Raw genomic sequence first — 26,669 nt, forward strand, 5'->3', positions numbered from 1 at the left:
GATCATGCTTGATGAATCTACAAAATTGTTCTTCACTACTGTCACCCTAATGTTTGTAAATTTAACACACTTTGAATAAGTCTACACCAATGTTTTTTTTTTAATTATATAGGGCCTAAGCAATTTAAAAAATAAATTTCAATAGTAATAGTAGGCTTATTAATTATTATAATTAACTAAGGCGTCACACGCCAGAGTCGGTCTTTTGGCGAAGTCGGGTGGCGATAAAAAATATAAATTATTTGCCACAAAAAAAAAACGACTAGATCTAGATCTATATTTACTATTTTTGACAAACTCAAAACTACTTTTAGACCTAAGTCCAAATATTATTAATTCATCTTTAAGTAAAGTATGTGGATTGTGAAACGAGCAGATCTAACTTTGACGGGTTGCAGTTAGATCTATGATTAAGATTACTGATCTCGTTTGCGCGCTACAGCATGAGAAACGTCGGAATTCTTTCCATTGATTTGATGTAGGGCGTAGGGTAGTCTGTAGCAGTGTTGTGGTAATGGCGGCTGAAACAACAGAAGAATGGGAGGTTAGTGTGAAGATTTGTTGACTTAGGATAGAAATCTAGATCTAGAATCTATATTTTATTCTATATGAATGTCATTTTTTATGTCGCCATTACCACGTGAAAACCGAATTGCTTTTGCCTTTTTTTTAATTGTGTTTAATTACCGAAAATACTAAACTAAAATACTACAAACTACAAAGATTCTAGTGGCAAAGACAGTCTACGACTCTACTTACTACAATACTACTAGATTCTAGTACTAGTCACTCTACGTACGACGTCCGAGTCTGTCTAGAGTCTAGTCAAGATTTCTAGATACTAGATTGAATAGATTCTAATTCTAGAATCTAATTCTAGATCTAGTCTACACAGTCTACTACAGTCTACACCTACACTAAACACTTTAACTTAACTTACTTGACTTACTAGATTCTAGTACTAGATCTAGTACTAGATCTAGATCTTAGTTACTAGATCCACAATACTAAACTACATTCTACATCTTACATCGGGATAGTCATCATCATATGACATATTCATATGCCAATAACTGCAGGCAATATTTTTAGAATGTTAATATCTAGGGATGATATTTCGAGTCGTCCCTTTGAATCCCGGTCAGAACGTCCCCCCGTCGTGGCCTTAACCAACCGGCGTGCTTGTTGCATTGGGTTAAATATAAATGCAAAACAATAATATAAACAATCTCCTTTTAGGTCGGTCAGGCCACATACCAGGCACGCACAGTGTTGTGTGTCATGCCTTAACCAAAATAAACAATCTCCCTTCGTTATCATTAGATATATTTAATTAGTTAATTAATAATTATTAAATATTAACATATATAGATATCTAGACTCTAAGTAAAGTATAGTCTTTCAATCTGGTATATGCGTTATTAAAAATTTGGGCATCCCTGAATCTGCTGCGATAAAGTACCTGACTGGAAAAACAAAGGGTGCTGGGCATAGTACACAGTACTAATCACAATATCCCCCCTATGCAGAGGTAATTGAAACAGATGAGCTCTACTTCATCTGCGCCATGTGTCTTGGAGACTAAAGGGAAAAGATGATAAGGATAAAAAAAAGGATACAAATGCTTGACCTGTTTTATGTACCCAATTTTTATAAGGCAATACAGATTAAATTAATATATTGGGTTGATGATTTCTTTTTTGTTTAGGAAATGACAGTGATGATGGAGTTACCTGATTTAGACAGTAGAAAACAAAGTGAATCACACATTCAAATTCTGGTAAAGTATTTTCCAGATTATGTCTAAACTCCAGTTTTTTTTTTCACAGATTTTTCTTGTATTTGGTAGATTTATTACTTTACCAAGAAAAAAAACGGGGGTGATCTCCCCTAAACTTTCTTATATAACACTACGGTGGGATGTCAATTCGGGATAAAGACATGATTTTTAATCTATTTTTAATTACTTAGAAGTTTTACAATAGAATAGAATCTCGTTGAAAAAAGAATTAAGCACCAAGTGAACGGCAAACAATCTGTGTATAATAGTGCAGAATATTATTAGTTATTTATAAATTCACATGCGTTTTTTTGAGAAATCGGAAATAGCGTAAATTACTTCTTGCGGTCAACGGAAATTACTCAAAATTTGAAAGAAGACACAGAATTAGATCTTCGGAAAAGTTGATACAGAACAACAAATTTCATATAATACTTGTATATGAAATTTCATCAACCTTGCTTTAACGGTACTAAAGTTATTGTGTTTATGGACAGAATTGCAAAGCCCAGTTTTTCTGACTTGGTTACGCATAGAACGTTGAAATTTTGATAAACCTGTATTTATTATCATTTGCCCGATTAAAATAAGTCCCCTATACTCCATATATGATGAAGTACTGAGGTGTAAAATGATGAAAACTGTCAAAATTTCATGTGATTTGTGTGCACGATTACAATACTTCCTCTATACTCTGTATGCGAGAAAGTAAAAAAATAGAAGTTTATTTTTACTAAATCCTCACTAAAAAGCTTTAGAAAATGTGTATACTCGCTACTTAATAAGAATGATAACAATTTTAAAGTGAGCACTAAATTTAAATTGAAGATATTTATAATTACATGATAAACATTTGTGATTTCTTTTTAAATTAACTATTAAACAGTTGTTTTTATTTTTAGGGTTTGGCTACAGAAAAGCCATTAATAAAGATCAATAACCAGTTGTTTACAGCACAGCTCCATAACACACTTGGTTCTCATCTCCTTCTTGAAGTGGAGAACAACTCTGGTATGGTAATTACTTGTTCATTCCAGCATAAAAAATAGTCGTTGTCTTTTCATTGTTACATTTATTTTCATCATTTGTTATATCTCAATATAATTTGGCTGAAAGCACATTTTTTACTTTTGCCTATACATTGTAATAACCTTTAACTGAACTGGCAGTTGCAATAATTTTGTTTTTAATTCTTCACTTCTCACACAGATGTTAAAACACAGAAAACTCAGAAGAAAGTTATAACAAATATGATGGTCACAGATAAAACGTTTAAACTGGAGCCAGTGTACCTTGAGAAAAAATCTGGTAAGCTTCATCTTTAAATCTTTCATTAGTATGAAAAAAAACCACATTAATAAGCTGAGAGGAAGAAATAAGTTTTTCAACTTAAAATTACTCATTTAATGCAATATTTTAACCAACAGCTTGTTTTCATGTGAAGCAAAATGTTAAAATTTACTTTTAAAAACTTTCTTATTCTGACATTGGTGGTTGGAAGTCAAAACTTCTCGAACCTTTGAACTTTTTAATATATTTTTTAGTTTGTTTTTAAAAATTGTTCTTTTTCAATATCAGATCAAAAAGACGTGTATGGCTTCGGAAAAAAACATCAGCAATCAATGGGAAAAAGTGATAGCTCTTGATGTTCAAGCATGGACTCTGACACTCTACTCATCCTGTCCTAGGAAACTACCACTGAGGCTCAGGAGCTGCTCTGATAAATCTCAGTGTTGATAGAAAGCAGTAACTGTATGGCAGTACAAAGAGCCACTGAAGATAAGAATGAGGAAACGTTTTGTTATTGATATCATGCTTTTTTGTACAGAAAAGATGTTCACTACAGTTGTGACTTGGAAATAAATGATGAAGTTTCTTCGGTCTGTCTTAATTTTATTATTTTATTGTTATTGACTTCATATGTTCTACTTAGCATAGTGGTTTGGTTAGTAGTCTTAATTGTTGGTGTGTGTGTTCTAGTTAGTATTTGATGAAGACTTTTTCTTTGTTCTTAATTGTAATATTAAAGGGGATTTCTTCCAACACAATTAAGTATTATGTGTTAACATGGCCAGCAGGCCTGCTTGCTTCTGGATTTGCTTCTATAGCCTTTGTCCACCCAAGAACAATCTGCAAGGTAGCTGTATGATTTTGGAGTTTTATCACCTTGATGAGTTGCTGTCCCCAGCAGTGTTTCTTCCAGACTTTTTTTCTCCGGGTGGGGCGGTAGACTTTCTTTGTGGGGAAGAAACTCTGGTCCCCAGCCAACAAGCCTCATTTGTCTGGATGGGGGATGTCCTAATTTATTCCTTTTGGTGCTCTTTGATCTGTAGACTGATAGCATTGCTATAATTGTGGCTTCAGTGAGATGCGTGCACCAAACATCCTTCACAATTATTTAATTCAACAGCTAGGTTGGTAGATGTTTACTTTTTTAAAAGAAGTTTCCTCCAGACAAATTACCTTTGCAACAGGAGTGTAAAAATTAATTATTTTATTTATAATAAATGTAGTGTAGATAGTAAAGCATATAATAATGTGTTGTATAGCAATCTCATACACTGCCAACTGAATATAACAATAACATGTAACCCAGTGTTTCTTTCAGACATGTTTTTTCTCCTATTCCGGGGGGGGGGGGGGGTCGACGCTTGTTAAAGTATATATTTTGTATATTAATTCTATTTCATTTGGGGTGGGGGCGCAACAACAAAAAAATCACACTTTTCTACATTATGTTTAAACTGTAATTTATCTAAACTCTGAAAAGAAAATAACCAGTACAAACTAAGTAAATGTACTTCAAACGTTAGGTGCAATACAACTTATTGATTCTAGGTGTTGAAGCCCTAGTGGCCTATACAGCATATTGATTACTGCTTCCTTGAAACCCAAACTGGGTCGATACCCAATAATGATTGCTTAGTGATCAATAGATGAGTGATGTTCAAGGAATTTAACATTACATTACTTATGTCTGGAAACCTGTGTCGTACTACCTAGAATATTTAGTCATTGTAGAAAATATCAATGACGACAGTTGAAATACGAACATACAACATAGATCACGTAATAAAATGCGCCAGAGCAACATAACACGAACTGGTATCGTGATGTTTCTATATCGTGGAACCATTAAAGTCACGAATCGAATCAATGCCACCTATACAGGCGCGCGTTGATCGTATGGTCCTATATATATATATATATACGTGCTGTGACAAACATAGTTGTATTTATATCGTAGCCAACTGGTGACTGTCGTGATGGTGCGTCGTGTGATTTCTTTCTTAATACTTAATCCTTTCGAACTATGACAAGCAAAAAAAAAAAAAGGCTGGACGAATAATAAGTAGCCTAACAATATGGATTCACATGTATATCGAGACTTGATGAGTGTCAGTGTCCTGTGTGATTTGCCATGCCACGTTTAGCAATTCTAGCACCGGCAAAACTTAGAGAACACTTCCTTAAGCTGCATGGAGATGGAAAATTCAAGAGCACGACGCTCGCGGAATTCAATATGATGCCGCGCATTTCTGAACTGGTGACGTCACGTTTTTTTGGACGATTTCCACATCCCCATCGCCTCCGTCAAACATCTTCACAAAAAAGTCAGACCCCTCCCCCCCTAAAATGGCGTTACACCTCGGCCTTTGAGGTCGTCCATAAATGACGTCACACTCGTAGGGGGGGGGGTCCGTAATTTTGTTACGGTGAGTGATGAGGAGGAGTGGCGTGGGGGTTTCAGATGGTGCGACGTTACGCTTTCGCATTATTAAAAAGCAATGTTAGAAAACGAATTTTAGACGTTATTTCGCGTTTTAGAAAGCTATTTTAACAAATTGCAATAGGAATTGATTAAAATACTCTACTTTGATAGAGTTCAGACAAGATTTTGGAAAAACATCGATTTTTTTAAGAAAAAATCAACTGGAATTTTGAAGGGGGTTGTAGGCTGAGGTGTGACGTCATTTTAGGGGGGGGTCTGGCTTTTTGTGACGATGTGTGACGGAGGGGAAGGGGGGAGGTAAAAATCGTTCAAAAAAGCGTGACGTCATTTATGGATGACCCCTTTAACCCCCTTTGGAAAAAATATCGTATTTTAAGAAAAATTCAACAACAATTTTGAGGGGAAGGGGGGGGGGGGGGGTTGTAGACTGAGGTATTACGTCATTTTAGGAAGGAGGGGGTGGGGTCTGGCTTTTTGTGACGATATGGAACGGAGGGAAGGGAGGGAGGTAAAAATCGTTTTAAAAAAGCGTGAAGTTATTTGTAATAGATTGAAATAATTGTGAGGTCAAGGGAACTCACTCTTCTGTATTAGTTATATTTATAATATTGTTATCTTGAGTGATGTCCCTTGTCTACTTCCTCCCGTCCTCTCTGTGTGTTACCATCGTGGTAGTTAGACCCAATTAAACGTGTTATATACAACCACAGGCTTCTGTCGTCAAAATATTATAACTGGCGACGAAGGATAAACATCTACTAGAAAGAGCACCTACTTACGCAAAAAAGAGGTTTGCTAGAGCTTATTAGCTAATTATTTCTAGAATTATGGCGCTGTATGGCCAAATAAAAGAATTTGATGCGAATGATGAAATCATTCAAGATTACCTAGAGAGGTTAAGCTTTTACCTTAAAGCTAACGACGTGACGATAGAAGCCAAAAAGAGAGCTGTTTTGTTAACAGTCATAGGGCCTCAACAATTTAGGCTACTAAAAGACTTATGCGCACCAGCTAGTCTAATTACCAAGAGCTTTAACGAGCTGAGCAAATTGCTAACAGACCACCATGCGCCTACCCCATCAAAGTTTCTATGTCGAGCTAGATTTGACAGTAGGACTCGTCAACCAAACGAGTCAATATCAGAATATGTTGCTGCTTTACGTCATTTAAGTAGATTCTGTGAATTTGGAGAAACGCTGTCTGACAGATTATGTGAAAAGTTTGTGACAGGTGTAAACAGCCCTGATATTCAAAGAAAGTTGCTGCTCGAGTCAGATCTAACATTAGAAAAAGCAATACAACTTGCAACTTCAATCCAGCAGTCATCAGATGCGGCGAAATCTCTAACGCCTTCAGGGATCCATGCAGTAAACAGCAGGTTAGTCAATAAACATCAACCCCATCAGAGCATTCCAACTTATGCTAAACAGCCTGCTCGTTCAAATCCTAGATTTAAATCTAGTAATAATTATCAAAAATGTCATCGATGCAAAGGTCCCCATGCATCTCATCGGTGCAAGTTCAAGTCTGCAACTTGTTATAAGTGCGGTAAGCAAGGTCACATTGCTAAGGCCTGCTTTGCAAAGTCTTCGTCTGTTGCTAAATCTAGCCAGTCAAGACAGTACCGCAACCAAAGGCAGCATTATGTTAACTCTCACCAAGACTACCTAACCCAACCAATGAACCACTCTACCTGTGAAAATGCTCAAATTGATTTGCAGCCGGATTTCAACCTGTTCTCTGTTAAATCAATAAGTCATGCTCCCATCAATGTACCAGTTTATATCAACGGTAAGAGCATCAGCTTCCAACTTGACACTGGAGCATCTCTAACAGTCATAACAAAGAAAGATTTTGACGCTGTCACAGAAGGATCAGTGTCTCTACAGCCGTGTCACAAGTGTCTAACAACATACACTGGTGACAATGTTCAGGTAATAGGAGAGTGTATGGTTCATGTAAGTTATAATGGTCAAAGTGTTAAACTTCCTCTTCTTGTGGTTGAAGGAAATGGACCGCCATTACTAGGTAGGAACTGGTTAAGTGATCTTAAGTTAAATTGGGAGAGTATTTGTTCATTGAAGAATGTAAAAGAATCTAGTCTTACTTCACTAGATAAAGTAATATCTGAAAATAAAAGTGTTTTTGGTAACTCTGGATTACTAAATGATAGAACAGTGAAGTTAAGCATTAAAGATACAAATCCAAGATACTGCAAAGCTAGAGTTCCACCTTATGCAATGAGGAATAAAATTGAAAATGAGCTAAGTAGATTGGAATCTAATGGCATTATAAAGAAGGTAGACTATTCCGATTGGGCGACACCCATTGTGCCAGTGTTAAAGAAGGATGGTTCTATAAGAATTTGTGGAGATTATAAAACTACACTGAATAAGCAAATAGAGCTAAATAGGTACCCTATTCCTAACATTGAGGAAATTTCTTTGAATTTGGCAGGAGGAGACAAATTCACTGAATTAGACTTTAGTCATGCTTACACTCAACTAGAACTGCATCCAGATTCAAAAGTCTATACGACAATAAACACACATAAAGGACTCTACCAATATGAAAGACTATGTTTTGGCATATCATCTAGCCCTGGAATTTTCCAAGCTGTCATGGACAGTATTTTTAAGGACATTCCAAATGTTTGTGTGTACTTTGACAATGTGTACATAACTGGTAAGAATGACACTGAACATCTTAAAACACTTGATAAAGTCTTGAAAATTGTTGGTGAAAAAGGTTTAAAGATAAACAAAGATAAATGTCAATTCATGTTGACAGAAATTAGTTTTCTTGGTTATATATTGAGCAAGCAAGGCATCAGACCTCAACCTGAGAAAACAAAAGCCATTAAAGAAGCACCCAAACCTGAAAATACCCAACAACTAAGAGCTTTTTTGGGCTTAATAAATTACTATGCAAAGTTCATAGGAAATCTGTCTGGTAAACTATCACCACTGTACAAGCTGCTACAGAAAAATGCAACTTGGCACTGGGGTAAACAACAAGATACTGCTTTTAATACAGCAAAAGAGGCTTTGTCTGCTGACACCTTACTAACTCACTATGACCCAGGGAAAAGACTTATATTAACATGTGATGCTTCACCAGATGGTGTAGGAGCAGTCTTGTCCCACATGGATGAGAAGGGTGACAGACCCATTGCTTTTGCCAGTAGATCTTTGAACCAGACTGAGAAAAATTATTCTCAGTTAGATAGAGAAGGCTTAGGCATCATTTTTGGTGTTAAGAAATTTCATAAGTTTCTGTTTGGTAGGAAGTTCACCATCTTTACAGATCATAAACCATTGCTAGGTTTATTTGGAGAAAACAAAACCCTACCTGAGCATGCCTCACCAAGGATTCAAAGATGGGCTATCACACTAACTGCATACAATTATGAATTGAAATACAAACCTGGATCTGAGAATAGTGCAGACAGTCTTAGTAGATTACCTTTAAAAAACCAAAGCCTGAGCTATGTACCAGAAGATGTATTTGTTCTCTTCACTATCATGGATAACTCCAATATAAATGTGAATGATATTAAAAGAGAAAAACAAAAAGATGAGTGCTTAATAAAAGTATATGAGTACTGTAAGAATGGTTGGCCTGAAGAGTCTGTGAATGATGACTTAAGGCCATATTAAATAAGAAATAAAAACCTTTGTGAAGATAATATAAAAGATGGAGAAGAAGCAGTCCATTATCAGTCAGAGTTGCCTAAACAAAGTATTTGTAACTTAACAAATGATTATGGTGATATGGCAATTTCAAATGTTTTAAAGAGAATACATTAGTAAGAAGGAATGTGATCATCAAACAACTTTGCTAACATCATTAGCACTTACAGAAACTAAAAGGGTAACATCAAAAGAAGAAAAAGATTTTTGCCATTTAATACACCCACTTCAAATACTGGATCACAGTTGCAAAGTGATATGGTCCAGGATATTACTTTTAAACAGTATTTTTGGTTACCAGGAAAGCACTATCAGATTACCTGAGAAAATTGATCAATCAAAGAAATCTATGTTAGTTAAGGATCTGAATAATAGTATAATACTTTCAGATGCCAATTCAAAAATAGTTCCATTAAATCATGACAAGACATTCATTGAAAGAGAATTTGGTGTTAATAAGAATGTGTATCTAAGAAATTATGGGAGAAAGGAAAAATGGATACCAGGTCAAATTGTTCAATGTACAGGACCTGTGCCTTATAAAGTTAAAAATAACTTGTGCAGATAATAAGTGTGAATCTGTCAATCCCACCAAGTCTGATCAGTTCACACCAACTCAGTTTGTTCTACAACCAAGTTCTGTTGATATGAGTGAACCAAGTTGTCTGGAGTCAGAAAATGTAAATTCTGGAGTTAATGATTTAAATCCTAGACCTCCTGAGATAGAGAATCCAGATGGTCAGAATATTGAGTCACCAAATCAAAAGCCACTGAGAAGGTCAAGCAGGACAATCAAGGTCCCAAATAAGTTAGACCTATGATTCTAAAGGTCAAAAGGACTTTGACATTATTGTTTTGTATTTTGATTATGTTGTAGCATATTGTGCATTGTTTGTAAGGATGTAATCTACCATAGCGTTCATGTTACAATATAATTGGTGATTTTAGGATACTATCAATTGTTCTATTGAGAGATGTGTTATTGTGTTCTAAGGGTAAAGGGATGTAATAGATTGAAATAATTGTGAGGTCAAGGGAACTCACTCTTCTGTATTAGTTATATTTATAATATTGTTATCTTGAGTGATGTCCCTTGTCTACTTCCTCCCGTCCTCTCTGTGTGTTACCATCGTGGTAGTTAGACCCAATTAAACGTGTTATATACAACCACAGGCTTCTGTCGTCAAAATATTATATTATTTATGAAAATTTGATAGATAGAAGGCAGAGAATTAGATCTTTTACTTACATGTGAAATTTAATTTATCTATCCGAAATAGTACTCAAGTTATAGGCTTTTGAAAAATTCAAAGTAGGAAAAGTAACACTTCCGGTTATCGGAAATCGCTCAAAAGTTGATACGGATCCAGAGGCGTAGCGAGGGGGGGGCGGGGGGGACGACATATGTCCCCGGGCGCCGACCTTAGGGGGGCGCCAAATTGACAGTTTGAGGGGGGGGTGCAAATGAAAAGTTCGAGGGGGGGGGTGCAAATCGAAAATTTGCTCCCGAGGGGGGCGCCAAATTGAAAGTATGTCCGCGGGCGCCGGGAAGGGTCGCTACGCCTCTGTACGGATCTACGATTTTTATAAAATACTTATATATGAAATTTCATCAACCTAGCTATAACGATACTCAAGTTATCGTGTTTACAGACACAGACACACACACACACACACACACACACAGACATACGGACAAGATTGCAAAATTATGTTTTTCCGACTCAGGGAGCCCTAAATCGTCCAGATTTGCAAAAATCTCGATTTTTTTTTTTTTGCACAATTACAAGACTTTCTCTATTACTTCGTATATACGAGAAAGGGGTCATCCATAAATGACGTCACGCTTTTTTTGACGAATTTTACCTCCCCCCTCCCCTCCGTCACACGTCGTCACAAAAAGCCAGACCCCCCACGGGGCCATCCATAAATGACTGTAATAGATTGAAATAATTGTGAGGTCAAGGGAACTCACTCTTCTGTATTAGTTATATTTATAATATTGTTATCTTGAGTGATGTCCCTTGTGCATGGTACTTCCGACCTTGCCGGTTAACAATTAAAGCTGTTTACATACTCATGGCTTCTGTCTCCGTTGTATTCATAATCTACCTCAACTGGCGACGAGGATAAACATCTACTAGAAAGAGCACCTACTTACGCAAAAAAGAGGTTTGCTAGAGCTTATTAGCTAATTATTTCTAGAATTATGGCGCTGTATGGCCAAATAAAAGAATTTGATGCGAATGATGAAATCATTCAAGATTACCTAGAGAGGTTAAGCTTTTACCTAGAAGCTAACGACGTGACGATAGAAGCCAAAAAGAGAGCTGTTTTGTTAACAGTCATAGGGCCTCAACAATTCAGGCTACTAAAGGACTTATGCGCACCAGCTAGTCCAGATACCAAGAGCTTTAACGAGCTGAGCAAATTGCTAACAGACCACCATGCGCCTACCCCATCAAAGTTTCTATGTAGAGCTAGATTTGACAGTAGGACTCGTCAACCAAACGAGTCAATATCAGAATATGTTGCTGCTTTACGTCATTTAAGTAGATTCTGTGAATTTGGAGAAACGCTGTCTGACAGACTATGTGAAAAGTTTGTGACAGGTGTAAACAGCCCTGATATTCAAAGAAAGTTGCTGCTCGAGTCAGATCTAACATTAGAAAAAGCAATACAACTTGCAACTTCAATCCAGCAGTCATCAGATGCGGCGAAATCTCTAACGCCTTCAGGGATCCATGCAGTAAACAGCAGGTTAGTCAACAAACATCAACCCCAACAGAGCATTCCAACTTATGCTAAACAGCCTGCTCGTTCAAATCCTAGATCTAAATCTAGTAATAATTATCAAAAATGTCATCGATGCAAAGGTCCCCATGCATCTCATCGGTGCAAGTTCAAGTTAGCAACTTGTTATAAGTGCGGTAAGCAAGGTCACATTGCCAAGGCCTGCTTTGCAAAGTCTTCGTCTGTTGCTAAATCTAGCCAGTCAAGACAGTACCGCAACCAAAGGCAGCACTATGTTAACTCTCACCAAGACTACCTAACCCAACCAATGAACCACTCTACCTGTGAAAATTCTCAAATTGATTTGCAGCCGGATTTCAACCTGTTCTCTGTGAAATCAAAAAGTCATGCTCCCATCAATGTACCAGTTTATATCAACGGTAAGAGCATCAGCTTCCAACTTGACACTGGAGCATCTCTAACAGTCATAACAAAGAAAGATTTTGACGCTGTCACAGGAGGATCAGTGTCTCTACAGCCGTGTCACAAGTGTCTAACAACATACACTGGTGACAATGTTCCGGTAATAGGAGAGTGTATGGTTCATGTAAGTTATAATGGTCAAAGTGTTAAACTTCCTCTTCTTGTGGTTGAAGGAAATGGACCGCCATTACTAGGTAGGAACTGGTTAAGTGATCTTAAGTTAAATTGGGAGAGTATTTGTTCATTGAAGAATGTAAAAGAATCTAGTCTTACTTCACTAGATAAAGTTATATCTGAAAATAAATGTGTTTTTGGTAATTCAGGTTTACTAAATGATAGAACAGTGAAGTTAAGCATTAAAGATACAAATCCAAGATACTGCAAAGCTAGAGTTCCACCTTATGCAATGAGGAATAAAATTGAAAATGAGCTAAGTAGATTGGAATCTAATGGCATTATAAAGAAGGTAGACTATTCCGATTGGGCGACACCCATTGTGCCAGTGTTAAAGAAGGATGGTTCTATAAGAATTTGTGGAGACTACAAAACTACACTGAATAAGCAAATAGAGCTAAATAGGTACACTATACCTAACATTGAGGAAATCTCTTTGAATTTGGCAGGAGGAGACAAATTCACTGAATTAGACTTTAGTCATGCTTACACTCAACTAGAACTGCATCCAGATTCAAAAGTCTATACGACAATAAACACACATAAAGGACTCTACCAATATGAAAGACTATGTTTTGGCATATCATCTAGCCCTGGAATTTTCCAAGCTGTCATGGACAGTATTTTTAAGGATATTCCAAATGTTTGTGTGTACTTTGACAATGTGTACATAACTGGTAAGAATGACACTGAACATCTTAAAACACTTGATAAAGTATTAAAAATTGTTGGTGAAAAAGGTTTAAAGATAAACAAAGATAAATGTCAATTCATGCTGACAGAAATTAGTTTTCTTGGTTATATATTAAGCAAGCAAGGCATCAGACCTCAACCTGAGAAAACAAAAGCCATTAAAGAAGCACCAAAACCTGAAAATACCCAACAACTAAGAGCTTTTTTGGGCTTGATAAATTACTATGCAAAGTTCATAGGGAATCTGTCTGGTAAACTATCACCACTGTACAAGCTGCTACAGAAAAATGCAACTTGGCACTGGGGTAAACAACAAGAAGCTGCTTTTAATACAGCAAAAGAGGCTTTGTCTTCTGACACCTTACTAACTCACTATGACCCAGGGAAAAGACTTATATTAACATGTGATGCTTCACCAGATGGTGTAGGAGCAGTCTTGTCCCACATGGATGAGAAGGGTGACAGACCCATTGCTTTTGCCAGTAGATCTTTGAACCAGGCTGAGAAAAATTATTCTCAGTTAGATAGGGAAGGCTTAGGCATCATTTTTGGTGTTAAGAAATTTCATAAGTTTCTGTTTGGTAGGAAGTTCACCATCTTTACAGATCATAAACCATTGCTAGGTTTATTTGGAGAAAACAAAACCCTACCTGAGCATGCCTCACCAAGAATTCAAAGATGGGCTATCACACTAACTGCATACAATTATGAATTGAGATACAAACCTGGATCTGAGAATAGTGCAGATAGTCTTAGTAGATTATCTTTAAAAAACCAAAGCCTGAGCTATGTACCAGAAGATGTATTTGTTCTCTTCACTATCATGGATAACTCCAATATAAATGTGAATGATATTAAAAGAGAAACACAAAAAGATGAGTGCTTAATAAAAGTATATGAGTACTGTAAGAATGGTTGGCCTGAAGAGTCTGTGAATGATGACTTAAGGCCATATAAAATAAGAAATTAAAACCCTTTGTGAAGATAATATAAAAGATGGAGAAGATGCAGTCCATTATCAGTCAGAGTTGCCTAAACAAAGTATTTGTAACTTAGTAAATGATTATGGTGATATGGCAATTTCAAATGCTTTAAGTAAGAAGGAATGTGATCATAAAACAACTTTGCTAACATCATTAGCACTTACAGAAAATAAAAGGGTAACATCAAAAGAAGAAAAAAGATTTTTGCCATTTAATACACCCATTTCAAATACTGGATCACAGTTGCAAAGTGATATGGTCCAGGATATTACTTTTAAACAGTATTTTTGGTTACCAAAAAGCACTATCAGATTACCTGAGAAAATTGATCAATCAAAGAAATCTATGTCAATTAAGGATCTGAATAACAGCATAATACTTTCAGATGCCAATTCAAAAATAGTCCCATTAAATCATGACAAACATTCATTGAAAGAGAATTTGGTGTTAATGAGAATGTGTATCTAAGAAATTATGGGAGAAAGGAAAAATGGATACCAGGTCAAATTGTTCAATGTACAGGACCTGTGCCTTATAAAGTTAAAAATAACTTGTGCAGATAATAAGTGTGAATCTGTCAATCCCACCAAGTCTGATCAGTTCACACCAACTCAGTTTGTTCCACAACCAAGTTCTGTTGATATGAGTGAACCAAGTTGTCTAGAGTCAGAAAATGTAAATTCTGGAGTTAATGATTTAAATCCTAGACCTCCTGAGATAGAGAATCCAGATGGTCAGAATATTGAGTCACCAAATCAAAAGCCACTGAGAAGGTCAAGCAGGACAATCAAGGTCCCAAATAAGTTAGACCTATGATTCTAAAGGTCAAAAGGACTTTGACATTATTGTTTTGTATTTTGATTATGTTGTAGCATATTGTGCATTGTTTGTAAGGATGTAATCTACCATAGTGTTCATGTTACAATATAATTGGTGATTTTAGGATACTATCAATTGTTCTATTGAGAGATGTGTTATTGTGTTCTAAGGGTAAAGGGATGTAATAGATTGAAATAATTGTGAGGTCAAGGGAACTCACTCTTCTGTATTAGTTATATTTATAATATTGTTATCTTGAGTGATGTCCCTTGTGCATGGTACTTCCGACCTTGCCGGTTAACAATTAAAGCTGTTTACATACTCATGGCTTCTGTCTCCGTTGTATTCATAATCTACCTCAATGACGTCACGCTTTTTTGGACGATTTTTACCTCCCCCCCCTCCCCTCCGTCACACTTCGTCACAAAAAGCCAGACCCCCCCCCTAAAATGACGTCACACCTCAACCTACAACCCCCCTCAAAATTGCAGTTGAATTTTTTTTAAACATTGATTTTTTTCCAAAATCTTGTCTAAACTATTAAAATTTATTAAAACAGTTTTCTAAAACGCGAAATAACGTCTAAAATTCGTTTTCTAACATTGCTTTTTTATAATGCAAAAATGTGACGTCGCAACATCTGACCCCCCCCCTCCCCCTCATCACACATCGTCACAAAATTACGGACCCCCCCCTCCCCCCTACGAGTGTGACGTCATTTATGGATGACCCCCACCCTAAAATTACGTCACACCTCAGCCTACAAAACCCCCCTCGAAATTGCAGTTGAATTTTTTTAAACAGTTATATTTTTCCAAAATCTTGTCTGAACTCTGTCAAAATAGAGTATTTTATATTTTTAATCAATTGTTATTACAATTTATTAAAACAGTTTTCTAAAACGCAAAATAACGTCTAAAATTCGTTTTCTAACATTGCTTTTTTATAATGCAAAAGTGTGACGTCGCACCATCTGAAACCCCCCCCCCCCCCCCATCACAAAATTACGGATCCCCCCCCCCAACGAGTGTGACGTCATTTATGGACGACCCCAAAGTAAAAATGTAATGGTGTGACGTCATACTTTCTGACACCCCCCCCCCCCCCCCCCCATCTTCACATTTATGGATAACAATATTGTTCTGCCTAGGTTTATTTTGCCGAAATTTCGGTTTTCTGACCAATAAATTTTACAGTGGTGTTTGTTTGTCAACCAAAACTTATTAATTTGTTTTTATGCGTTTTTAACCATATTTTTTTTTCTATTCATTTTCCAACATAACCAAAAAGAAATTCCCTTTTGTTTTGCGAAATCGGTCCGACAAACTTTTTACCTCTGAACGTGAACTTAACAATCTTTTTATAGATTCGTCAGACTGATCACATGACCAAACTCTCTAATCACAACATTTTTCTCAGAATAATAGAATGTAAAGAAAATATTAGTTTAATAACACACTAAACAGAGAATATTTTTTAAATTTGTTTTTTCAACATACATCTTTTTATAAATTTCAATACATCTTTTCATTTAATAGCAAAAGATGCACATTTAAAGTTGACGTAATAGCCGGAAGTAAAACGAAAGCCATTGATTAGAACACTATTGTCAAACAAAACCCAGAGAAGATTGTGTTGGCCCAACCTAAATTTTTATTTGTTCATTAACTTCATCTACTTGAAGATGAAACAGAGTGGTCAGTTGCCTGCTGGGGTAGACCCTCGTTCATTTAGATGCTGCTTTTGCTGCCATGTTAAAACAGGAACGTTGTTTTATGGAATAGTTATTGCGGTAACCAGCTGTCCTAATTTTTTAAACTTGAGTGACCAGGCTAAATTTCTAGATCTAGATATCTAGATCTAGCTAGAAAATCTACTAGTCTAGAATCTAGATCTATCTACTTATCTAGATCTATAACTCCAGCTTCTAGAAATAAGAGAATATACTCACTAGAAATCTAGAATGAAGTTGTTAGTTTAGAATTAATCTAGGCAATTGAGGGGGGGGGGGGGAGATTTTTGGTAATCTATCATGATATTAGCGTGTATTACGGCATCGTAATTTCTAAGGGCAACCATTTTGGAAATGGCGCTGACTTCCCTTTTCGCTTTTTGTCCCAGGCTTCCGTCACCGCCGCGCGTGAGTCTAAAAATAGACTAACGGCTTGTTCCAACCGGCATTTCGTTGACGCTCTCTGCCTTTCGGGTTTACTTGACATATTGGAAAATTTTTTGGCGGACGATATTTATTAATTTAGTTTTTCTTTCTTCGGAATATTGCTGTCAAAAATAGAGGTAATTTCATCACTTTTTTTCTATTTGAATTAGATTCCAGTTCTTTTTAAAATTTTGGTAGTTCGACAGAGTTTTGCAAATTTTCTTTAAATTAAGTCTGAAAACGGCTAATTTCCCACCAACAAGTCGTTTAAATGTACCTGCAAAGTCTGAATCGATAGCTTTGTAGCCGCCATTATTTTAAAAAGATTTTAAAAATATTGTATATTTAATAAGTTTTTTAAAAATAGCATTATTAAAAAAAAACTATTTTACGAAAAAAAGTAATAAGGTTTAATAGTGTCATTAGGTAGATTTAGATCTAGATCTAGATTCTAGCTAGACTAGACCTAGAATTTCTAGAAATTCTAGATCTAGTCTAGAGGGAGATTATATCATCTAGAAATCTAAATCCAGATCTAGATCTAGAGATTCTATCATTCTAGTCTAGATCTAGTCTAGAGTCTAGTCTAGATTCTTAGAATTAGATCTAGAATCTAGATTAGATCCAGATGATCGTCAAGCTAGACTCTAGACTAGATCACTAGGAGAGGCTAGATCACTATCACTTCACTAGATCAAGAATCTAGATCAATTTATGAAACCTAGAATCTCTAGATTTAATAATAGATCTAGATTCTAGATGATGTAGATTCTTTATTCTATACATATTCTATTTATATTAAAATGACGAAAAGTCCGAAAATATAATTTGACGCGTATGACGTCATCAAGTTGTGTACTACCAATATCGGAGACACTTTTTTTTTTAATGTAAGAGGAAAAATAATGGTGGCAGGTTAATCCAAATTTTTTATAAACACAAAAATTTTAAAATCGAAATAGGCTAAATAAACTTTTGCTAGACACACACAGAGTATAAAAAGTAGTTTCAGTAAAAAATTACGCGTCGATCGGTATCTTTTCCTCCCGAAAATAACGAATTTTCAATTTTCGAAATACACTCTAATGATATCATCTTAAGTGCGAAAACTCGTCTCGTCGGAGGTTAGTAATGTGCGAAAAAGTTGCCTCATTTTAAGGCTCTAATAGAAGTATATAGTATATTGTGGTATATTAGGTAGTCTGGCGCATTGCTTAGATGGCAGGATTGACCTCTGACCCTGAAACGTCACGCATCGTTTTCTGACGGTTTTTACGTTTATTTTAGGGGTCCCATCCACGACAAATGAAAAAACTGTTTATATCGCAAATTCTCATCATTATTTTAATGCAAATTGCTAATAAAATGGATAATATGCCTTAGAATGTCAGAAAAAATCGCAAGATTCGTGGTTGTAAATAATGAGAGGATTTCTAGTGGAGCACTCTCCGTAAAAACTGAACCGCCGCCAAAAACGACCGACTAACGGGGAAAACGGCTCGACTAACTGTACATTAATATATAATTGATATATTTATCATGTATATTTACAGTATTTTTGATTACTTTTTCTAAAATCTTCCTCGAGGATGAGGTACCCACGCTGACATTTCTATCCGCTATTTTTAGTATCATGACGTCATTGTTACGCTAGTTGCCAGACTGAAACAACTAGTTTTTGTTTTTTACGGAATGAACTGTTAAGTCTAGTATTTTAATTATAATTCAATTGTAGCATGTGTGGAAAAAGTAAAATTATAGACATTATTATTGTATTAGTAATTTTATTAGTATATTAATTTTTTCTTCACTGTGGGCCGACCGTTGCTGCATTCGTGACCGGTGGTTGACCTCGTCAACGCTGTGTGGCCTATTCGTTTATATAATCAGTGATGCTCGTTCAGTGGCCTTTTTCAGAGCTAGGCCTAATTACGGGCGATTTTTAGACTTAATTGATTGGCCGTTAGCCTTTTTCATTGCTGCGTATTGTAAAAAATGCTCGTTCAGGGGCCTTTTTTTTTTGCAGCTAAATAATCTGTTTACGGGCATTTTAAGCGTTTATTTATTAATTTTTTTAAGCTAGACGTAGATCATCTAGATCTAGTTTAAAAAATATTTTTTTTATACAGCTGGCTGTCTAGCATGCCTGATATGTGAACTAAAAAAAAAATTGACCGAACTTTAAAAAAAAAAATGACCAGAAGTAGGGAAGTAGGTCTCTTTTTCAATTTGCTTGAAGAAGAGGGGGGGGGGAAGAGAGAGAGAGAGAAGTGAAGACACCGACCATCTCGTGTACGCGTGTTCATTCTATGACGTGTACTATAGGCCTGCTGAAGTCACGGTGACCCCGCGACCGTGGTGGGATTTTTCATCCACAGGATAGTAAACATAAGCAAGCAATCACGCGAGTGTTGATGTTTGGAGATTTTATTTTTAAAAAAATCACATACGTCATGTTTTCAAGAAGAAAAAAATGTAATGTAAAAAAAAAGACATTAATACCATGTATGAACCTCAGCTGCCACACTGTTGACTCAATATAATGTGATTGAGTGGAAAATGTATTTGCATTTATAAACTATCTTAACTATTACTATCATATTATTTTATGCATATTTATTATTTAAAATTAGAATTTGAAATAAAAAATATTTATTATGGTCGTTTGATTTATGTAGGTGTTCATTATTTCTTAAAATGTTATGAATAACATGTAGAGTAGAATTTAATAAATAATAAAATAACTAGATCTAGTTTTATTATCAACCAGTTGGTTTTTGTTATTTTCCGGTGAGTAAATGACCTAAGCTGACGCAATTACCATGGCGGGAATTAAAAGCTCGTGCACACAAGTCCACGGCGTCATGTTATGCCGGTCCAGGAGCAAGATTCTTGTTTTGTCGTTCATTTTCCATTCTAGCTAAATTTTCAAATTCTCTCTTTTCTCGTCAACCGAATAAGCTAGATATTTAAATGTGGTGTCAAATGTTCTCTTAAGGGGTAAGGAACTTAATGGTGTATTTGAAATAACAGAATATTTTATTTTAAAAAATCCATAATTCAACCTAATATACTATAGTATATTTGTCAAACATTATAGATAACTGAATAATCAATATAGGCCAGAAATTAACTTGAAACAGCAGTTTTTTCAAGCAAGATTTGCTATATAAACAGCAGCCACCTGTAAGTAAGTTAGAGTGGTTTCCCCTGAATCTCTAACTATAATTTTACAAAAAAAAAACTTAAACAAGATGGCTACTAAAGTAAATGAGCTTGATTGAATCTGATGAAAACATCACTAGATCATCTAGTCTTTATTTTTACTGAAAAGTTTTAATGCAATTGTTTAAAAAAAGGTACATTAATGAAACTTTGAAACATTTTTGTAATTTTCAAAACATAGGCCTAAATCCTTCTAAAAATGTGAAATAATTACTAAATTTACCTTTTTTCACATTACTAGTCTCGGCTGATTTTACATACCTAAAATGATAGATTACTGAATTTTTATACCATTGTCCGATAATAGAATCTTCTGATGATTATTGATACCGGTGTCCGATAATGGAATCTTCTTTAAAAATGGGGTGTAACCTTACACCCTTTTTTAAAAGAAGATTCCATTATCGTACACCGGTATAAAAATTCTCCCGAGAAAGTATAATTATTTAATTTTTTTATCGGCAAAGTTTTGGATAATATTTAGAATTGGCAGAACGAGCCCCCCCCCCCCCCCCCCGTCAAGAACCAGTGTGCCTGTTGCATTGAGTTAAATAGAAATGTTGCCTTTAACATAAACAATTATTTTCAAGTTCTCTACATGCTGTCTTGAGACTGAAATTATTGTCTTTTTTTAAAATTGTAATATAATAATTTATCAATTTCTGGTTTACTGAAGTGAAGAAAACAGGCTATTTACCAATCTAGCAATCAAACCAACTAACTTTATCCCTTTATCTGACACAAGCTTATATTTTTGTATGGTTTCCTGCCTTCATTTTATTAGTGTTTTTTTTTTAATATTTAGATTCTACATTATTTAGGATCTAAGCTAATTAATAAATTATGAATCCATTGGTTTTTCAAAGCTAATACTATCCTGTGTAACAAAAATTAAGATTATTTTATAACTATTTATAACTCTTGCAAAGTATAACAATTACAATTAAGACTGATTTAGATTTAGGTACTGACATGAATCAGTACAAAAAAAACCTCAGATGATATTGTGAACAATAAAAATGAATTTTAATTATTAATATGGCTGGCAAGCCTACCAAGTAACTTGAAGTTTCACAAATTTATTTTATGAGTTAACTTTTGAATAACAGTGGTACTTCTTTCAGTTATTTCTGCTAAGAAAAAACCTAGAGCTCTTTAACATAGTTAAAAAAAAGCATATTTTAGACATGAACATGGGTCTAATTATTTGTGAATCTAAAGTCAGATTTTATTAGTTGACTATATAAACATTTTTTTTTTATTCCAGCTGATTCATGTTGTTTTTCTGGGATTCCTGGTACTTGCTGCAATCCACCCAGACATTTTAGTGCCTGATAACCAGCAGCCCTATGATGGAATCATTGTTGTGCAAACAGAAAATGGAAACTTCATCCAAAATTTCGGTAATCAAGCTGGAAAACAGCAGATCAGCAAAGGTAGATTTTATTTTTCTTACGTTACATATTTGATGTATTTTTAATTTGCAGATTAGCTATCAACTAATAAATTCATATTCATTTCTCTATGCAGTTTATTCTTTTTCTACAAGCTACTAAATATCATGTACCCTAAAAGGCCTATTTTAAAACTTTTTTTTTCAGACAATCTTTGTGTTATGTTTGGAATAACACTTGTGTGTCTGGTGTCAACCATAGCACTTGTCTATGGAGTTGCTAGGGTTTGTTTATACTTTTTTTGTCTGTAAAATTCTGTTGGTCCAAATTTATTTTAATTAAAAAGATTTTGAAGCATTACTTTCTGTACTAAGTATTAAAATCTTTTTAAAACAATTTTTTTCTTTATACTTAACCATGCCACATTTAAAATGTATTTAAAACTTTTATGTAGAATTTGGCAAGTTATTTGATGCCCTTCTTCTGCCTGCAAGTTTTCGATTTCTGTCTGAGCTGTCTGACTGTTGTAGGATGCTTCACATATGCCCCTAACATTAAGCAATGGATTCATGATCAAGGACTGGTAACTAAAGATTGCACTATTTGTGTTATATTTTGCTCTGAATACCTGTTGATAAAAACTAATAAAGTTAAATGTAAAATCTATAATATAAGCGGGCTGTGTCTGTCCTTCCGTCCGTCATCGCTATAGATTTTGGGACTATAAAAGTAAACTACGCACCATGCTGTGCTTTTCAGTGCACCGCAGTGTCTTATTATAAGTAAAAGAGTTGGGTTTGCTTATATAATGACATAGAGCTATTTTATAATTTCCACTGTTTGTACAATTTTGCATAACGTAAAGAGAATATTAAATACATGCACATTGCTAAAACATATTAAAAGGATCAATGTCAAATATCGTTTTCGTTAATATTCCTAGAAAAAGTGGATACATTTTAATAACATAATAACTGTAGGTTAGAAAAATCTAATTAAACTGTTTAGTATTTTTGCTAAGGGAGGTATTTTAAAAATAAATTGAACTCACGCTAAAAATGTGAATGCAGAATCTACAAGACGGAATAATTGTTGGAATAATATAATTAGCAAAATGTGAATGCAAATTATGCAGACGTGTACGAGTACATTATTGTTGGAATATTATAATTAGCATTGATTGATAAAAGTCTATCTTTTATTTTTTTTATTCACTGAATGTAATGTTTACTACTTATAATTTTTAATCAACTATTAAGCACTATTATAGACGCGTCATCACGTTCATTGGGTGCGCAATGGTATTAGTTATGAAACTCTATTGTAAATTTTTAAAATTTAAAGTACTGGGGAAAAAAATGCGTGAATCGATAAAGTGATATAATATGGTAGGTAAACCACGGATATTTTAAATACTGCTGGGGGTTTTATAGGAGAGGCATAGAGAGGGGAGGGAACATATGTCCCCGGTTGCCGACCTAAGGGGGCGCCAAAGTGGGTTGGAAAAAAATTGCGGGGGGGGGGGGGGGTGGTGGAAATCGAAAGCTTGAGGGAGGTGGGAGGGTGCAAATCGAAAGTTTGAGGGGGGGGGATGCAAATCAAAAGTTTGAGCGGGGGGGGGGGGTTAAATCAAAAGTGGTGCAAATCGAAAGTCTAAGTGGAGGTACAAATCGAAAGTTTGAGGGAATAGGGTGGAAATTGAAATTTTGAGGGGAGGGGGTGCAAATCGTAAGTTTGAGGGGGGGGGGTGCAAATCAAAAGTTTTTCCCCGGGCGCTGGAAAGGGTCGTTACGCCTCTGTTATTTTAGTCATTCACTGTGTCAGACGCATTCGGCGGCGCTCGGAAAGGGCGCGATTTGGCGCTACGGGCTAGACTGTGTGCAATATGCCTTTATGATTGCATTTAAATTGTGTTTATGTTATGAGTGTTATGTTTGTTTTTTCGTTTGTTTGTGTTTTTTGCGTTCGTTTGTGTTGTGTTTAGTTTTGTTCTGTTCCCAAGTTGGTACATTTAAAAAAGATTTATCGTGGCGGAGCACGGGATGCAGCTAGTTTATTATAGGCCTACTCAACAAAACTATCAATTTTTATTTATGATACAGTTACAAAGTTTAATTTTGTTATTTGAACTTTCAGCTTATGATTTTTATATACTTTTGTAAATAATTTTAAAATTCCCAGTGCAGGAGAAACAGTGAGATAAAATCCATGTTAATAGTATCTAGAGTTTTTCCTCTGCAGAGGTGGGTTTTTTTTCATGTTATGTCCTGATGAAGCAGTCCACATGGTATATATTTGCAGGAAAACTTGCCATTCATGAACCACTATATTTTTGAAGGAAAATTTACCATTCATGAACCACTATATTTCTGCAGGAAAACTTGCCATTCATGAACCACTATATTTTTGTAGGAAAACTTACCATTCATGAACCACTTTATTTCTGCAGGAAAACTTGCCATTCATGAACCGCCTGATGTGCTTGGACTCAGACTATCTCATGCTTTTGTTTGTCACCTGCCTCATTCTGGTCCTCTCTGTTAAGGTTGGTTTTGTATTGTTCATATTTTTTAAATTTTGCTGATTATTTACTGTTATAGCAATTATCTATGTTTCATGTTCTTTTTTAGTGTAGTTGGTTATAATTTAGTGATTTTTGAGAATGTAAAACCCCAACATTAAAATAGCTTACAAAACTGCAGTGTCTATTTATCATAGTTCTGAATTTTGTTTTGTTCCAGGCTTACCTTATTGGCATGGTATGGTCCTGCTACAAGTACATCCAGTATCATGTGGCTTCTCGCAGTGTGGTCAGGGAATACTCTGTTGATCCTGACACTGAGGTACACTATCATTTGCATGTTTAGTCATAGCTACATTTTCTGTATGTGGGCGAATAGAATACAAGCCATGAAATTGTGATACTGTAGAAAGTTGTTAAGAATATTTTTAAAAGACAGCATTTAGGGCATTTAAAAAAAAAAGGAAAAAATGGGAATATAAGGAAATGGGTTTAACCCTGGAAGATGCACTAAGTTTGGTGTGGAAGATCAATAAAACACTAGTGGCAACCCAACTGTCCACCTATACCATGAGACAAGAAGAAATAGACCCATTTGAAAACTTTTTAATGGCTCAATAAGTTTCGACTTGTTTAAATAATCAGACTTTGCTCACAAGTTGGTGTTGTGTTTAATTATAAGTGAAATCATTTCTTATTTTTAGAAGGTTTGAATTGAATTAGCTGAAATGTGTAACCTTTTCATTATTTACTTCACTAGATGCTTCTCCCTCCATGCTATGAGGAAGCCATCAAGGTCCCCAGCACCTATCCTCAGCCCCCTGCATACAACAGTCAGTAAAGCTGAGCATCTACTATTTATGCAGATTTTTTCTAACTAGCCCTGCATATTTAAAGAACTAATCATGCCTTTTGTTCTGTTTTAGAGGTTTAAAAAGAAATATTTGGTGTGATTCAGATTAAATTAACAACCTTTGTGAAGAAACTGTTGACTAAATTTATTCTGGAATAGAATACATTTGTGTATCTAGCCTACTGTTCCATACATTTTGGCTTTGATTATAAGAACCTTTAAATTGCTTGTAGGATGATTTGATTCTATCAGGGTTGCTTTAACTTTCAAACTTTGGGAACATTTCATCATTTTCTTACTGGTTGTAAAGTTCACATCCAATGTATTTGTATATAATGGTAACCTAAGGAGTTTTCAATATTTTCTATCTAGCTTAGTTTAGCACTTGTACATGTTTACCAACACTGGTTGCTTCGTCATGGCTATAATCCTGCTGTACATCCCATGCAAGAATACCTAGTTTGGATTGGTTTGTTTCCTGTGTTTGGTACACATTTGTGGGACGTGTTTATTTAGCCCCCATCTTTTAACACAGACCCTCAATCTTCACTTGTTAAATTGTGCCCTAAACTAAGTTAAGTCTTTTAATTTAAAAAAAAACCTATTAAAATTTTAAATACTTTATAACAACTGGGTTTTTTCTTTCTATTTTTCTTCTTCAAAGTTGCCCATCTCTATTTGAACAGTGACAAAATTCTGGAATAATATTGTTAGTCCCATTTCTTCTGTAACGGTGAATTGTTTTTTTTACAATCCTTTTATTATTCAATGTGTCTCATGTAGTCTTATCAGGTGACATTTTTACACTCCGCTTTCAATGTGTGACGCAAAATTAAAAAAAAATATTTGACAACTCGTTATATTTAATTAAAACTTATTGTTTAGTTGTAATACATTTTGTGCATCGTTTTGTTTTATTTTTATTTGGTTGTTTTTTTTGTGTTGAAATGTAATCCAATATTTCTGTGATGTCCAGACCGCTAAACTCATGCCAATACATTTCTCTTCGTTTTGAAAATACCTTGCAATCTATTTTTTCTTAAACACTTGTGCTATCTTACACTAGCCCAGAATTGTCTTATCAGTATTTATTTTTTAAAAATTTCACTTTTTTGATTGTGTACCTCATGGAAAATTATAAATTTTGGAGCAATGTATTTTTTACTGCTATACAAAGATGCTTCATTCCTTAAGCTCAAAAATCACAAGTAAAAACCACCTCCTAACATCCAAAAATGTAAAGAGAGCTGTATTGTGGTAGTTTAATGTGTACAGTGAGTTTCTAAATTCTAAAACATCGCCAATAATTTGTACAATTTAAAACTTTATTAATGTGTACAGTTTGTTTAACTAGTACAACTTGAAAGTTTATTTCTTCGGTATTTGGTTAATAAAAGCCTGATTTTGAAAAACAAAGCTGCTGTTGTT

General features: G+C 35.0%; 2 protein-coding genes across 2 annotated transcripts; both read left to right on the forward strand.

Annotated features, from left to right (window-relative positions):
* Nucleotides 1-482: 482 nt before the first annotated feature.
* On the forward strand, nucleotides 483-3,664 carry LOC131936471 (uncharacterized). Its single transcript, XM_059293485.1, has 5 exons — nucleotides 483-544; nucleotides 1,709-1,780; nucleotides 2,683-2,791; nucleotides 2,990-3,088; nucleotides 3,359-3,664. Exons 1-5 carry the CDS (start codon nucleotides 515-517, stop codon nucleotides 3,424-3,426), a joined length of 378 nt encoding a protein of 125 aa, XP_059149468.1. The 5' UTR covers nucleotides 483-514; the 3' UTR covers nucleotides 3,427-3,664.
* A 12,984-nt stretch (nucleotides 3,665-16,648) lies between these two features.
* On the forward strand, nucleotides 16,649-26,335 carry LOC131936449 (lysosomal-associated transmembrane protein 4A). Its single transcript, XM_059293438.1, has 7 exons — nucleotides 16,649-16,882; nucleotides 21,741-21,909; nucleotides 22,075-22,151; nucleotides 22,322-22,450; nucleotides 24,317-24,412; nucleotides 24,609-24,710; nucleotides 25,149-26,335. The coding sequence occupies exons 1-7, from the start codon at nucleotides 16,775-16,777 to the stop codon at nucleotides 25,227-25,229; spliced, it is 762 nt and encodes a 253-aa protein (XP_059149421.1). The 5' UTR covers nucleotides 16,649-16,774; the 3' UTR covers nucleotides 25,230-26,335.
* Nucleotides 26,336-26,669: the final 334 nt, after the last annotated feature.

Source organism: Physella acuta, unplaced genomic scaffold, assembly GCF_028476545.2.
Source record: "Physella acuta isolate Inbredline_101_S28 unplaced genomic scaffold, ASM2847654v3 ptg000178l, whole genome shotgun sequence".
Classification (NCBI taxonomy): domain Eukaryota; kingdom Metazoa; phylum Mollusca; class Gastropoda; family Physidae; genus Physella; species Physella acuta.